This window comes from Sinocyclocheilus rhinocerous, unplaced genomic scaffold (genome assembly GCF_001515625.1).
Source record: "Sinocyclocheilus rhinocerous isolate Xijiao unplaced genomic scaffold, SAMN03320098_v1.1 scaffold877, whole genome shotgun sequence".
Taxonomy (NCBI): domain Eukaryota; kingdom Metazoa; phylum Chordata; class Actinopteri; order Cypriniformes; family Cyprinidae; genus Sinocyclocheilus; species Sinocyclocheilus rhinocerous.
The window spans coordinates 136,921-152,313 of record NW_015662177.1 but is presented as its reverse complement, the minus strand read 5'-3'; the positions used below and the strand labels follow the sequence as shown (position 1 = coordinate 152,313).

The 15,393-nt window shown below is 35.6% G+C and overlaps 1 protein-coding gene across 1 annotated transcript in view; it reads right to left on the bottom strand.

The window, feature by feature from the left end:
- Nucleotides 1-6,602: 6,602 nt before the first annotated feature.
- Nucleotides 6,603-15,393, bottom strand: part of LOC107727899 (huntingtin-interacting protein 1-like) — a 24,073-nt gene continuing 15,282 nt past the window's right edge. The window contains exons 2-4 of the mRNA XM_016537935.1: nt 9,321-9,384; nt 8,130-8,272; nt 6,603-6,671 (exon numbers count right to left, since the gene is read on the bottom strand). Of these exons, the coding sequence (XP_016393421.1) occupies nt 6,603-6,671; nt 8,130-8,272; nt 9,321-9,384 (276 nt within the window). The remainder of the gene's footprint in view (nt 6,672-8,129; nt 8,273-9,320; nt 9,385-15,393) is intronic.

Genomic DNA, 15,393 nt, shown 5'->3' with positions numbered 1-15,393 from the left:
TCACAACTGCTGCTTCTGTCTCTTTTTTTCTTGACAAGAATTGCATTTATTTAGACGCGCACTCTAACTTCACATCAGCGTCATGCACTAGTCAAACGAGCGCAGAAAAGTTACATGTGATGAGGGAGCTTCAGTAGAACAACAGTGAACTGCAGTCAGATGAGATGCTGTCAGGCCATATATGTCAGTAAAAAACTATTTTTCCTGTCCTGTCAGCCGTTATACTGTGCTCGTAGTGCTCTTCAATTACACGCACAAATGCAGCGGCGTGCTGTAAATTATTTCATATTAAAGTGCAAAAGAAACGACGAGCATGCAATGTCATAATTATGTCGTCAGTTAGCCTAAGTCATGAAGTTACCAAAAAGGCGATTAAAGCTGCCTCAAAACTGTGCATGCATGTAAGTATTTGTTATATATGAGTCAGATTTAAGAACATGTCTCTGAAATGCAGTGGTTTTCAAAACTGTCCTGGAGATGCCCAGCACTGAGTCTCCCTCATCTAACACACCCGATTCAACTTGTCAGCTCATCAGAGACTTTAAGAGCTGAAGTGGGTCAGAAAAGGTAAAGAGTTGTGAGAAAATATGATGTGTGTCAGATCCGCGTCATGTCCAGCAGCAGTAGCTCTTAAAGCAGCTAAAATAACTGAATAACCCAGCTGCTGTGATGTCTGTTAATCAAAGAACAAAAGAAAAACAGAGGAAATCAATTACTTTTATAGCTTTAAGGATTCATCTATATTTAATTTAGAATTTAGTGTTTGATAACTATCATCAATAACTTTATTAATTTTCTACTTGCTGAAGGGCACAGGTAGTTAAATATGACATTTATTATAATGGGTTTATGTAAAGATTGTTTTAAGTTCACTTAAATTAGAGGTTGTTACTTTTTGAAGTCTAATAAATGTTAAAATTGATAGGTCTCAATTATACTGTAATGCTGAATGGCTATAATCAATGGTTAAATATTAGGGGGAAAAAAAAATTTCATTGAGACATTAGTAGTATTGGTATCAGTGATACTCGCCTTCAGACAAAAAAAGATGCCACTAAGTAAATATTAAAAAAATATAATGTATTTCTGTTGTTTCTACATTAATTTGAAGATTGAATACGTGATGATGATTTCCTGCTGATTACAGAACCGGCATTACTATCAATATGCGCATGACAATCGCATTCGATTAATCGTGCAGCCCTAATGCATAATATATTAAAGTCCATGTAAAGCAATATTAAATATGCTCGGAGTTTATCACACCACAGAAAAATGTTATTAACCACCCAGTCAAATTTGACTAATAAAAAAAAAAAAAAAAGAAAAATAAGGTATCAAAATCTTGAAAAAAATAAGCAGTATTCTCTGCTCTCAGACGCTGGGGGCGTGTCCACTGGCGGAGCTGAAACCACGCCCACTCACGGGAAAGCTGCCGCCTCTCTCGACAGTCAAATACTGCTACAACCTGAATGGATGCTCCCTCTAGCAGCTCAATTTAAATAGACCAAGCTTTTTTGTAAATTATCGCAACCAGGTAATATGCATTTACGTGACAAAGGCATAGCTAGCTGGCAAACTGTAGGCTGTAGTAACTAACGGTAATGACAGTAACTCGCATCTGAGCGGGCGAACCACTGATGCTAATGTGCTCTAGTTATTAGGTGAGTTTGACTTGAAGCAGTGCTGCGCAGACCGATCGCTGTATGACATCAAAGTACCGCGAGAGCGATTCGAAAGCATAAGGAACAGTCTGCTCTCTATAGCTCTCGCGGTACTTTGATGTCACACACCGATTGGTCTGCGCAGCGCTGCTTCAAGTCGAACACACTTTTTTATAGTGTTATGAGAGGGGCCATGCTCAGTGTCTCCAGTGCTGAGACATGATTTCAGTCCCACCCAAAAAATGGGTGAACACAAAAATGGGGGAAAACTATTTAACGGTCTAACTCCACAATTCAGTACTACATTGTTCAGTTTTTGTAAAGTGTTTCAGCAATACATTTCTAACATTTATAATGCGTTTAGAAACAACTCTCTGAATTGCCTTTACACAGACTTTAATTTATACTAAAATATATACTTATTTATATGCTTTTGTTATAAATAATGTTTTCCTACTACCTAAAAACCTATGTTTAAAATACTCTAAATAGCCTCAATTCTCAATTGCTAAGTTGCATTCTTTTAATTTTATGAATCCTTCTTTCACGCCATTCCCTTCAACATGCTGTTTTTCTCAATCAATCCCTTTCATTGCCCATTTCCTCATTCACATTCATCCCCACACTCCTTCCCTCCCTCCATCTCTCTGGTGATCAGTGATGCAGGCTCCTGTGAGACCCCGTCTTCTCGGCACACAGAGAGGTGTGGTTTCCTGTGCCAGGGAGCTGCGTTTCAGCCAACAACACTCACATTAACTTCTCCCTAATGCTTCCAACACAGGCACACTGAGATCTATCAGTGTTCCAGCTATTTCACTGCCTTTCTCAGCAGAAAGATCTATCCCCATAGAGGTGTCACCTCTTTTTTTACTCTAGAATGCACATTAGCTGTTCTTTACTGCGACCTGAGGTTTAAAAAAATGACACATTTTATTGACGTTACTCAAAAAGAGTCTTGAAAAAGAGATTTTATTATCTCCAATTATCTACTTAGAAAACAGCTGCCCGGTGGCATAACCAAAATGACCGCCAGGTGAACTAACTTAAAAGGGACTTTTCTGGGGTTTTAAACACCTGCACTCCACTTTAAACTTACCGCCCAAGAAAAGGTTCAGCTCACACTCCAAGTAATCAAACATCTCCACCGTCAACTGGAAGCTACATGTGTTGAGAGGAGAGGAAACATGATTAAGTCACATCCCACAAACACACAGAGCAATTTTGGAGCTTTATTTAATAAAAAAGACTGGAAAAAAAACACAAAGCTTGCGAGAAACCAAGCAATACTCACAAATTATTGACGTCGTTCTCACCCGCCTCATCAAGCTGTCTGTTTGACATCTGAAGGTTGCCTGGGAAACGAGGATTCTGGAAAAGCAAGTGGGGTAAATGTTATTTTTGTGAGAGTCTGACAGCATAGCCTTTTAAAATACCCATGAAATGGCTTGACGAATGTAATTTTCTTTCCTCTATTGACGCATTTCATATTGACACAGGAAGCTGGGGCAAAAGTGTGATGAGGGGTGAACGCAGCGAAAACTTTACAGTAACGTTAGATTGGAAACCGATTGCTCCCTCGTGACCTTTTGTAAACTGTATTTATGACAAAGAACTGCACAGATACAGATATTATAACAATCTATCGATAAACACACACCTTGTGTCCTCTGTTTCTGTTTGAGTCCGCTCGCGCTGCGCCGCTGCGGTCTGTGGATTGAAGAGCGCGCTGAAAAACGGAGAGGAGACGAAGTCTGCTGCCGTTTTCATATGAAATTTAAAGTGGACTGACTCTGAGGCGATCATGAATTTGTGTACAGTTTATGGAGCTAATCGCTATAGCCCCGCTAAAAATGGCCTAGCGACGCCCATGCTTCTTATGTCCATTTCGGAGAACCAGGACAAATATTTCCATCGATCGCTCAGCCATTTAAGTGGCACCGAAATGAGGCACCGAGATCTGCATTCTGATTCGGTTCTAGTACATACCGGTTACATAGGTACCCAACCCTAATTTTAAATGGTCCTAAAACACAAACACACACATGGTTTCTTAAGTATGCAGTATGAAGTCATGAAATATGCATGCATAATAATTAGAAATGTTTTAAAAATATATTTAAATGGGATATAGCATGACACAATGCAGTCAACTGGCCAGACGTGTCAACTTTCCTAAAGTAGTTTTATGCCAGCTTCCCAAATACACATACAATATCACCTGATAAGGATTACTGGAACTTTTAGACTGAATTTATCTGCTCATAAAGACAAACACACACTTTGTGTCATTAGCGAGTCAACACACCAGCTCATTATGATTCACATCATTAAGATGCTAATTTCCTAACTGAGTACAAATATGAAAATGCCACTGTCATTTGCATTTAATCTGGAAAGTGTATATAGTATTTGTTTGCAATCTGAAAGGGAGGATGGAGGAGGAGGAGGGGGGAAAACTATTTATATGCCGTTCTATTTTTTTATTTTTATTTTTTATAAAACAGTTTACGTTTTCAGGCTTGGTCATGCGGAAGACTGAATTAGCCAAGACAATGAGCTCAACTAATTAATCTGAGCAATCTCTCATCAACTATCTCAGCACACTCCCAGTAGCCCATTCAATGAACCCTGGGAGTCAGACAATCGTGGCCCCCGGAGGATGATATTTGGAGGACATTTCGGAGAACCAGGACAAATATTTCCATCGATCGCTCAGCCATTTAAGTGGCACCGAAATGAGGCACCGAGATCTGCATTCTGATTCGGTTCTAGTACATACCGGTTACATAGGTACCGGTGCCATATTGGCACCGGGTTTCGGTACCCAACCCTAGTGAGGGCAAGAAAAACACTGAACGTAAAAGGAAATGATGTCGTTGCCCTTCCATAGCAGCAGTAGCAGCTAATGAGTCCTCGTCTCATTCTCAGCTGATCAGCTCACTTCACAGTCCAAAGTGTGAGTCACTGTGGGCAGATTAAGGTCATGTTTGGTGTTTGTTAACATGTTTGGTGTACACATATAATAGAACCAGCTGCAAGTCAAGTTAATGAGCTCATTCTTTCACTTCCTGTTCACTTACTGTGACATCATAACAAGAAGGGGACAGAGCTTTTTGCATGAAATGTTTCTTCTGAGTTTAATCCTGCAGCACGCTCAGCAACTCAGCATGTTCCATCTGACCCTTCCTGTCTGCTAGTGATACACAGCTAATCGTAAACTGCATTAGAAACACTTGCATTGCTGACAATAATGCTAAAGTCAACATGGCATTCACAACATACTGCATTAGGCTACTCGATTAATCAAAATAAATCTGAAATCAAAATATGGTTTAGTGCGATTATCAAATTGCAAAGGCTGTGATTTAATTAATGTATATACAGAGCGTGTTTCAGAGTGAAGCGCAGCACTGTGTTCTTCTACACATGAGCAGCTCGTGATCCAGTGTTTTCAGTGTCTCAGATCAGCTCGGTTTACAGTAAATTCTGCTCCATATAATCTCATCTCTGCATCTGCTCTGAGTTTGGGATGCTTATAACATGCATTCGGAAACTTAAAATGCGCCAACCATCTTCCCAAACTTGAAAAATGAGAAGCGTTAATAAACCGACTATTGTCAAACAAAGACAAGCTTTAAGGACTTCCAGTGATTTTCCACCAAAATAAAAGTTTGCAGGTAAAACTTTTGGAAATAAATAAATAAAGATGGTCATAAATAATTAGTATTGTTGCATAATAATGTTGCATTTGTATAATAAAATAAAAATATTATTATTAATACATGATTTTTCTTATATATTCAATTTGCTTATTTGCTAGTGAAATATTACAATAATAATATTCCTTATTTTATTTAAAATTTTATTTAGTAACAACAACAACAACAATTATTTTTTATTGTTATTATTACCAGCATATTGATATATAATCACAAAATATTCTGCTAAATTGTGCAGTCCTGCAAATAAGCACAGCAAACATATCAGAAAAAAACACTTAAATTTTCTCCCCAAATCTGTAATGTGGCTAGACTTGTGCCGGTATTCGGTAATGCGGTTCTTTTGCACTTTAATCTGTGTAAAACTTTTAACTTTTACATTTTTCTGTATTGCTTTATTGCATTTAAATGTTCAGTTATTTTTGTTATAAGAAAAATGTTATTAAACCTGTTATACTGTATTATGACAGCACTTTTTTAAACTAAATTTCAATATCATGATAATACCGCATACCGTGATAAAAGCATTAGCAATTAATCGCAACATGAAAATTTGATACCGGCATATCCCTAAATGTGGCAGCTACAGATTTTCTTGTATAAACACCCATTTATGCTATGTAAGAAAAACAATTACATTTTTTCATTTTACATTGTATTTAATAAAGAAAAAATATAATCTGGAATATATTGTCCTTATTTTGGAATCAATTTGTCTTTAGTATTAAATATGTCAATATATCAATCAATCAAACAATCAATAATTTATTTATAAAGCACAATAAAAACAACATTAGTTGACCATTGTGCTGAACAACATCAAATATAAGTTCTAGATAAAAGACCAAAAAGAATAAAAACATCCAACAACACACACTTCATAAGAGCACTTCATGAGATATCAGGGATGTCTGACTGGTACACTCATAACAAGCAAAGCTCTGTAAGCATTCCTCCAGAGTGCCAAACACACGCTCACGTCATCGTTAGCTAATTACAGATCATCTCTGCGCTGAGGTTAGTGTGTCTGACTCATACACAGAATGCCAAGCTATTCAGCTGTCAATCAGCAGTAACGAAATGGCTTGCTGACAGTTTCCACAATGAGATGACAGCTCAAGGGAACTCGACAGGGCCTCATTCAATACGACAGAGAGTTATATTGAGCGAGCCTCAGTTTTAGTGGGAAATCATTAAAACCAGCAGCCACAACTTGTGTTCACACGCTTACCCACATCCTGCTCATGTCGTTCAGGTCAGCCTTGTGCCGCATGGAGTCCTTAATGACCTGAGGTGACAGAGAGACAGAGGAAGAGTTGAGACAGCATTCTAAAAATAAAATAAAATAAATAAAATAGATACCTCTAATTTTCTCATTCTAATTCTCTCTTTTAAACCTCATTTAAATACCTCATTTTACCCTCAAATTAGATCAAATAAAATTCATACCTCATATTACCCTCAAATAAGATACCTCAAAATAAAATTAAATAGAAACCTCTAATTACCATCAAATAAGATGTCTCAAAATAAAATAAGATACCGCATAATAACAACCTCAAATTAAATAACTCAAAATAAAATAAAAGCAAGTTTAAAATTTCTTCAAGTTTAAAATAAAATAAAAATGCCTCATATTATCCTCAACTAAGATACCTCAAAATAAAATAAAATGGAAGCCTCTAATTACCATCAAATAAGATATCTCAAAATAAAATAAGATACCGCATAATAACAACATCAAATTAAATAACTCAAAATAAAATAAAATAAAATAAAAGCAAGTTTAAAATTTCTTCAAGTTTAAAATAAAATAAAAATGCCTCATATTATCCTCAACTAAGATACCTCAAAATAAAATAAAATGGAAGCCTCTAATTACCATCAAATAAGATATCTCAAAATAAAATAAGATACCGCATAATAACAACATCAAATTAAATAACTCAAAATAAAATAAAATAAAATAAAAGCAAGTTTAAAATTTCTTCAAGTTTAAAATAAAATAAAAATGCCTCATTATCCTCAAATAAGATACCTCAAAATTTATAAAATCAATTAAAATAAAATAGGTACCGCGTATCTTAGAATGATTTATCTGAAAATAGGCTAGTTATTGGCCAAAAATAAATTTAAATTTGTTTAAAATGTCTTCAAATTTACATACAATAAAATCAAATTTAAAGAGGTATCCAAAGAGCAGGGTGTTTTATGGCCAATATTTGATACGGTTTAAGCATAGCACACACAAATATGGGGTAAAACAGCATCTTTTTAATTAAGCTGAATTATTTTTATTGATAATTTTCAGTATGGAATGAAATATCAGAATGTATTTTGGGACTGACCACTCTGCATAAGTTATATACAGCACTGCCTTGAATTTTGCCCAAAAGGGTCTTAGATGGCAGCATAATGTTGCTGCTAACCTTTTTGAACAGATTTTGGGTCAGGATTGAGCATATGGCACCTTAAAATGCTGTCTAAGTAGACAGCTGATTAGGTTTTTGGAACAGGGCTTGTGAGAGTTGATGTGGAATTGCTCAATATGGATTACACACACACACACACACACACACATTATGTGTCACTGATGCATACTGCGTTTACTATGGGGAGCTGATTTGAGTGTGTGAGAAAAATGAATTAATCAAAGGGAGAAGCAGATATCAAGAAACTAAGCGCTTGAGAGAAAGTGAGAGTGAGGTGGAATTAGATGTTTAAGAGATAATATGGCTGTACTCACATTTGGATGGCCGTCCCTCAGCAGCTTATGGAAGACGTGGCAAAATTTCCAGCAGAGCACTGCATTGCTGGAAAGGGGCAGGCGGTTGACAGCAAGCCAGAATGTGTGAGCCCCCTTCTCATGATGCGTGCCCAATATGCACGGTGAAGACGCCAGTCAAGGACAAAACTGAGGGGTTTGGGACTTAAAGTCTGCATCTCTGAGATTTCCGCATCTTAATCCAGATACCTGAACCAGCCTTCTGGGAGAAGGACTAGCCAAACCACATAATTTAAATGAATATTAAGTACTGAAGCAAAGAAACACTGATGTGCAGCTACATGGAGTTACATATATATTTATCTAAAAATGAACTGAAATATATAAACCCCATAGCCAATACATGATACAATTAAATGCATATATTATGATACAATTAAATTGATACAATAATACAAGCACAGTTATGGGGTGATGCTGATAAAGTCATCATGGCCAAATATTGGGAGATTAATTGGTATGTCTGGTATATGGGAACATAGTACCTGAGGTATCAAATATTAGGCCATTTAATGGCCAAAACAAAACAAAACAAAACAAATAAATAAATAAAATGAAGTAAAATAAAATAAAGCACATTTAAATGCTCAAGTTTATAAAATAAATACTCCATATTATTCTCAAATTAGAAATTGAATTAAAGTAATTACAAAAAAAATTATAAATTAATTACTAAAACAACATAAAAGCACGTTTAAAAGCTCTGCAAATTTATAAAATAAAATACCCTCAAATTAGATTCTTCAAAATAAAATTAATTAAATAAAAAAAAAATTTTAAAAAAAGCTAATTTAAAGTTCAAAAGTTTAAAATATTGGCAGGTGAATTGGTTTGTCTGGGTTACTGATACCTAGTATCTTAGCTTGAGGTATCTTAAAAGCAGGCTATTCATTGGCCAAAACAAATCAAAACAAAAAACTAAATAAAATAAAATATTAATAAATAAATAAATAAATAAAAACCGGTATAAATGCTCAAGTTTGTATTTGTGTATATATACTGTATATATTTATTTAAATTTTTTCCCAAAAGTAGGGCTTTCAATGACCAGAATAAATTGAAACAATGGTTATTTAGTGATGTCGACGATATCAAGTAGATTTGAATTTTGTCTAATTTGAGGTTATTAGGGCGACACAAACAAAAGGATATTCCTGGCATGCTTCTCTTTGACAGCAATCTCCTGTGTGTTGATGGCTTTGTTGATGCTCACTGCCTGTGGAAAAGGGAGAGAGGAGAAAATTAATTTTTTGGGCCCTTCGTTCAGCCTTTCTAGTGAGGTTAAAGATTAAAAACCAGCTCATTGCAGAAGAGTCTTCCTGTGTGCTGATGGAAACAGTGAGTTTTAGTGTTTCACTGGAGCCTTATTGAGCAACTTTAACCACCGCTGTGCAACCGCCACTGAATACTAATGAAGTTGAGCTCAAGGAGTGTTTGACAGGCAGCATGACCTAAAACACTATTACCGCTTGGGCTACATCCTCCTAATAGTTTATGATTCATCTCTCAACCATATACATACTGACAATGTTGAGAGCTCTGAAGCAGAATAAACTTGTGAGAGACATTGAAAAAGCATTAGCCATATGTTTTCTTTCCTGTTTCTGTCACAGATGCCAAACCACCATCAGTTCTAGGCACCTTCACAACGTAAACAGTGTTCCTGTTTAAACAACCATCACAGTTTTGGCATGGTCAGCTGAGTGTAATGAACTCTTATTCGCCCATCAGATAATGCACATGGTTGCATGAGCCAATTAAGGTGTGGCAGGGCACTCAAGTCTCTCAGTATTACTTCATCTAAATGTCCAAACTATTTTTTATTTAGAGAAACAAATGCTGTAGGTCTAAAACAACAGTTTTAAAAAAGGCAACACCAGTTCATTTCCGATGCAAAAGCTGTCCAAAAACGCCAAATTCTAATGGCATTGCACATATGTGTCACAAAGCAGACAATCCCATGATACAATTGCAAAGAACTCAGTGAAAAAAAAATATGTGCAAGATGGCAGACAAGTCAAGCTAAATGACTATTGTAAATATTTTTGGTAACACTTTACAATAAGGTTTCATTCGTTAACATCGCTAGTTATCATGAACATGATCACTATACAAAAATACAATATCACAATAACAATAAAACTTCCATAGCATTTATTAATCTAAATGTTAATATCAGCATTTATTAATACATTTTTGACTACTTTTTAACAAATATTTGCATGTGTTGTGTATTTTCTATGCTTAGAACAGCACTCCAGCTTAGCGATATGCTAAACTACAATACAGTTCAAAACTCTGGTGTTAGTAAGAAGATTTTCCCTTGAAAGTAGGCTTGCCGCGACAGACGGTGCTGACGGTGATACCGGTGTTAAGGCGCAACACCGGTTACGTCACATGCCCACCGTGGCACCGACCCCCACCGTCGTTTTAATTTTTTATAGTAATAAAAATAATTAATGAACTAAAAACGAACAATTGCTTTACGCCGAATTGCCGCTATTTGAAAGTGAAAGTAAAATGCGCACGACACTCTTACAAGCTATTTAAAAGCGAAGGAAAGCGAGGAAAAGACGGAATGCCCCCGCCCCCGCAGTGATACCGGTATTACCGGTGTTGTCACTCGTCGATTAACCGGTGGGAAAATGTCGTCATCGTCACAACCCTACTTGAAAGAAATTAATACTTTTATTCACCAAGGACACATTAAATTGATCAAAATTGGTAATAAAGACAGCACAACTGTTTTCAACATTGATAAGAAATGTTTCTTGAGCAGCAAATCAGCATATTAGAATAATTCTGAAGGATTATGTGACACTGAAGACTGGAGTAATGATGCTGAAAATTCAGCCTGGCATCACAGGAATAAATGACATTTAAAAAAATATTAAAATACAAAACAGTTATTTTAAACTGTAATAATATTTCACAGCATTACTGGTTTTTACTGGTAGTTTAGGTTTTGAAACCGAGCAATACTGCTGCATTTTCCGCTTTAGACCAAAAATAAATCTGAAACGTTTTGTTGAAGAGGCCAGGGATCATCCTGACAAGAAATTCTGGCAAGGATGCTGAGAGAATGCTGTTGTAGTGTGTATAAAGGTGGCGTCGTATGCACACAGAGTTCAGTCTTCATCCCTGTGCGGCTTCTGCTGCCAGACACACTGTTAAAGGTGACAAGGCATGGCTTTGTTTAGACAAAATGGATCTGTGGGATGAGCGTCTCATTGAGTCACAGCTGTGATCTCAAACATGAGGACAAAGATAAAGAAAGGACAGCAGATTGGACAAATCCATCCAGGTTTCTTATGGACCAACCCAACAATATGTTTTTAGCCAATGCTCTTCCGCTAAAAACGGCACCTGTCCTTGAGAAGTTGGTTTCTTCCATCACTCTCCAACAACCAATGATGCATTCACAACTGATAAACATATGACTAAAACCGTCCATGATCCATAAAGTCTATAAAAAGATAATCAGTAGAAATGACGTCAACAAATTTCCATCAAAACAGAGGAAATGAAGACCTTTAAAAATGAAGGAGTAGATAAACAGCAGGAGTCTAAGAGATCGTGATGCTGGTGTGAGGAGAGGTGTGACCCAATTTGTCCACACTAGGACTTTGTCGTCTGTGTGAATGAGTTGTGCCAGCTGCCCAAGCCTTTTGGCACTGGTGAGTAAATTTACTGGCATCCCGGCCCATTCTCTCTCTCACAGGCACAGGCAAATGTTAAGATGAAGTGATAACCACTTATTAAAGTAAGAAGAGAGAAATAAGCTGGGAAAAATTACAAGCATGTAGATGAGCATAATGTCATCACATACTTAACCCTGTAAAGCCTGACATATGAAATAATAATCAGAATTTTAATAAATGGAAAATTTTGTTGAACATTCAGACAAATTCAAATAAAAAGAATCTAGAAAACAAATTTAGTATATTTGATACTTGAGGCTTTTATGGCTCATTTAGTCTGGATATAGAGCTCATATTCAAGGAGAAAAAAACACCAAATAAGCGAGCAAAAAGTGCAATTTGGTGCTTACATAAAATGCATATATATATATATATATATATACACTGCTGTTAAAAAGTTTGGTATCAGTAAGATCACAGCAATAAATTATATTCTAAAGTATATTAAAATAGAAAACTGTTATTTTAAATTGTAATAATATTTCACAATATTAATTAATAATATTTTTTCTGTATTTTTGATCAAATAAATGCAGCCTTGATGAGCATAAGAGACTTCTTAAAAATTATATATATCTTTCATATTTTAAAAAATATGTATGGATGATCAAGTAAAATGCAGTTGCTTCAGTCCAGTAAATGTTCATCTTGAAATATTACTAACAACAAAAAAAGTTATTCTTACATGTATTTTATAAAAATCAGTAAAGATCTCACAGCATAAAGACACATGTCCCATGACCTGAAGAGGAATGTTTTTAGAATGATACTAAAAGGCCTTTTACTTGCTAAAATGTATGAACTATAATTCAGATAACTATAATTGAGAAGGCATGTACCAGATTGTGTACAGCAGGTTTTTCAACAAGTTGATCATGTTGGTAATATAGAGGCCTTTGAAATTTGCAAATCAAATATTGTACAGTAGGGATAGCTTTATTAAAGGGATAATTCAACCAAAAAAAATTTATTCTGTTGTAATTTACTCACCCTCATGTCATTCTGAGAAATACCACTTATTTCTTTATAAGTGGAAAGAACTTATTTTGGGACTCATAGGGATCTTTATATGACACTCAGATTTGCATTCAGAAATGCAGTGTCATCCTACACAAAAATGATTTATTGCTTTATTATTTCTTCCCTTCAAACCAGAGTGAGTAACTCAATTTCCTACTACTGCATTTCAAAGAAAGCTCTCCAAACAGCCTGTTATGCCACAAGTACTTTATTCAATCTCTCGCCTACAGCAATATCAACCCATTAGACACTTAATTACTGTGGCACTTTTTCTATATTGAGCTGACGCAAACTTGTTAAGCACAGCCTATGTGACTGATGATCTGCAAACATCTGCGTTGCGAACCATTCTGACAGTCATGTTGTACAGAACTGCCAAATGCACAATATCAATCAATGGGAGACAGGAGTAATGCACTACAGGGATATTAAGGCCAGCTGTCCTCATGTGACCCATCTGCCTTGAGAGGAGACTGTAAGGAAATAGCTCTCCTCATATTGAGGTTTATACTTTAACCCATGATGTTCCACAGTTACATAGGCTGGGATGCTATTAGAAATAATTAGTGGACAACTTTTGCAACTGAACTCTTTTATTTGGGGGTGGGCGACTGTATGCTTGAATGGGGGTGAATAGAATATAAGTGTCCAAAATAAAGAAAAGAAAAAAAACTTTTTATCAGAAAAAAAACTTCTGATAACAGATCACTCTAAATTGTAATGTAGACGCATGTATTTTCTGTAAAGCCGCTTTGAAACAATGTGTATTGTGAAAAGTGCTATATAAATCAATTTGAATTGATTTGAATAGTTTAAAAAAATTATTTCCCTTGACACATTCCTCCTCTTGAGTTGAGTGCACAATTTAATTATTATTTTCAAAAAAGTTTTTGTGAAAGTGTACACTACATTTCAAAAGTTTGGGGTCAAAAGTTTTAAACAAATTCATATTTTTTAATGCAAGAATGCATTATCAAAAATGACAGTGGAAAGAACTTATTTTGGGACTCATAGGGATCTTTATATGACACTCAGATTTGCATTCAGAAATGCAGTGTCATCCTACACAAAAATGATTTATTGCTTTATTATTTCTTCCCTTCAAACCAGAGTGAGTAACTCAATTTCCTACTACTGCATTTCAAAGAAAGCTCTCCAAACAGCCTGTTATGCCACAAGTACTTTATTCAATCTCTCGCCTACAGCAATATCAACCCATTAGACACTTAATTACTGTGGCACTTTTTCTATATTGAGCTGACGCAAACTTGTTAAGCACAGCCTATGTGACTGATGATCTGCAAACATCTGCGTTGCGAACCATTCTGACAGTCATGTTGTACAGAACTGCCAAATGCACAATATCAATCAATGGGAGACAGGAGTAATGCACTACAGGGATATTAAGGCCAGCTGTCCTCATGTGACCCATCTGCCTTGAGAGGAGACTGTAAGGAAATAGCTCTCCTCATATTGAGGTTTATACTTTAACCCATGATGTTCCACAGTTACATAGGCTGGGATGCTATTAGAAATAATTAGTGGACAACTTTTGCAACTGAACTCTTTTATTTGGGGGTGGGCGACTGTATGCTTGAATGGGGGTGAATAGAATATAAGTGTCCAAAATAAAGAAAAGAAAAAAAACTTTTTATCAGAAAAAAAACTTCTGATAACAGATCACTCTAAATTGTAATGTAGACGCATGTATTTTCTGTAAAGCCGCTTTGAAACAATGTGTATTGTGAAAAGTGCTATATAAATAAATTTGAATTGATTTGAATAGTTTAAAAAAAAATATTTCCCTTGACACATTCCTCCTCTTGAGTTGAGTGCACAATTTAATTATTATTTTCAAAAAAGTTTTTAAGTGTACACTACATTTCAAAAGTTTGGGGTCAAAAGTTTTAAACAAATTCATATTTTTTAATGCAAGAATGCATTATCAAAAATGACAGTACAGCAATTTACAATGTTACAAAAGATTTGCATTTCAAATAAATGCTGTTCTATTCAAAGAATCCTGAAATGCATCACGATTTCCACAAAAATAATAAGTACCACGAGTGTTTTCAACATTGATAATAACAAACCAGCATATTAGAATGATTTCTGAAGGATCGTGTGACACTGAGGACTGAAGTAATGATGCTGAAAATTCAGCTCTGCATCACAGGAATAAATCAAAATATATTAAAATAAAAAAAATAGTTATTTAAAATTGTAACAACAACCCTCTACATTGCAAGTAAATCACTCACATATGTGACTAAATCTTCACTCTGGGCGACTAAATGATGTCTAATATTAGCCAATTGCTAATAAATTCTCAGATTTTACTCGCCAGTGTGTGAGTTGGAGGCTGAGTATAAGTTTAGCTCAGATATATTTTCACTCGCCGAACACACTCTGACTGAGCGCATCAGAGTTTCACTCTTCGCCAAACGATGTTTTTCAGTTTATCTGAATGGATGTGTATCGCACCTGTATTTAACGTACTGTAT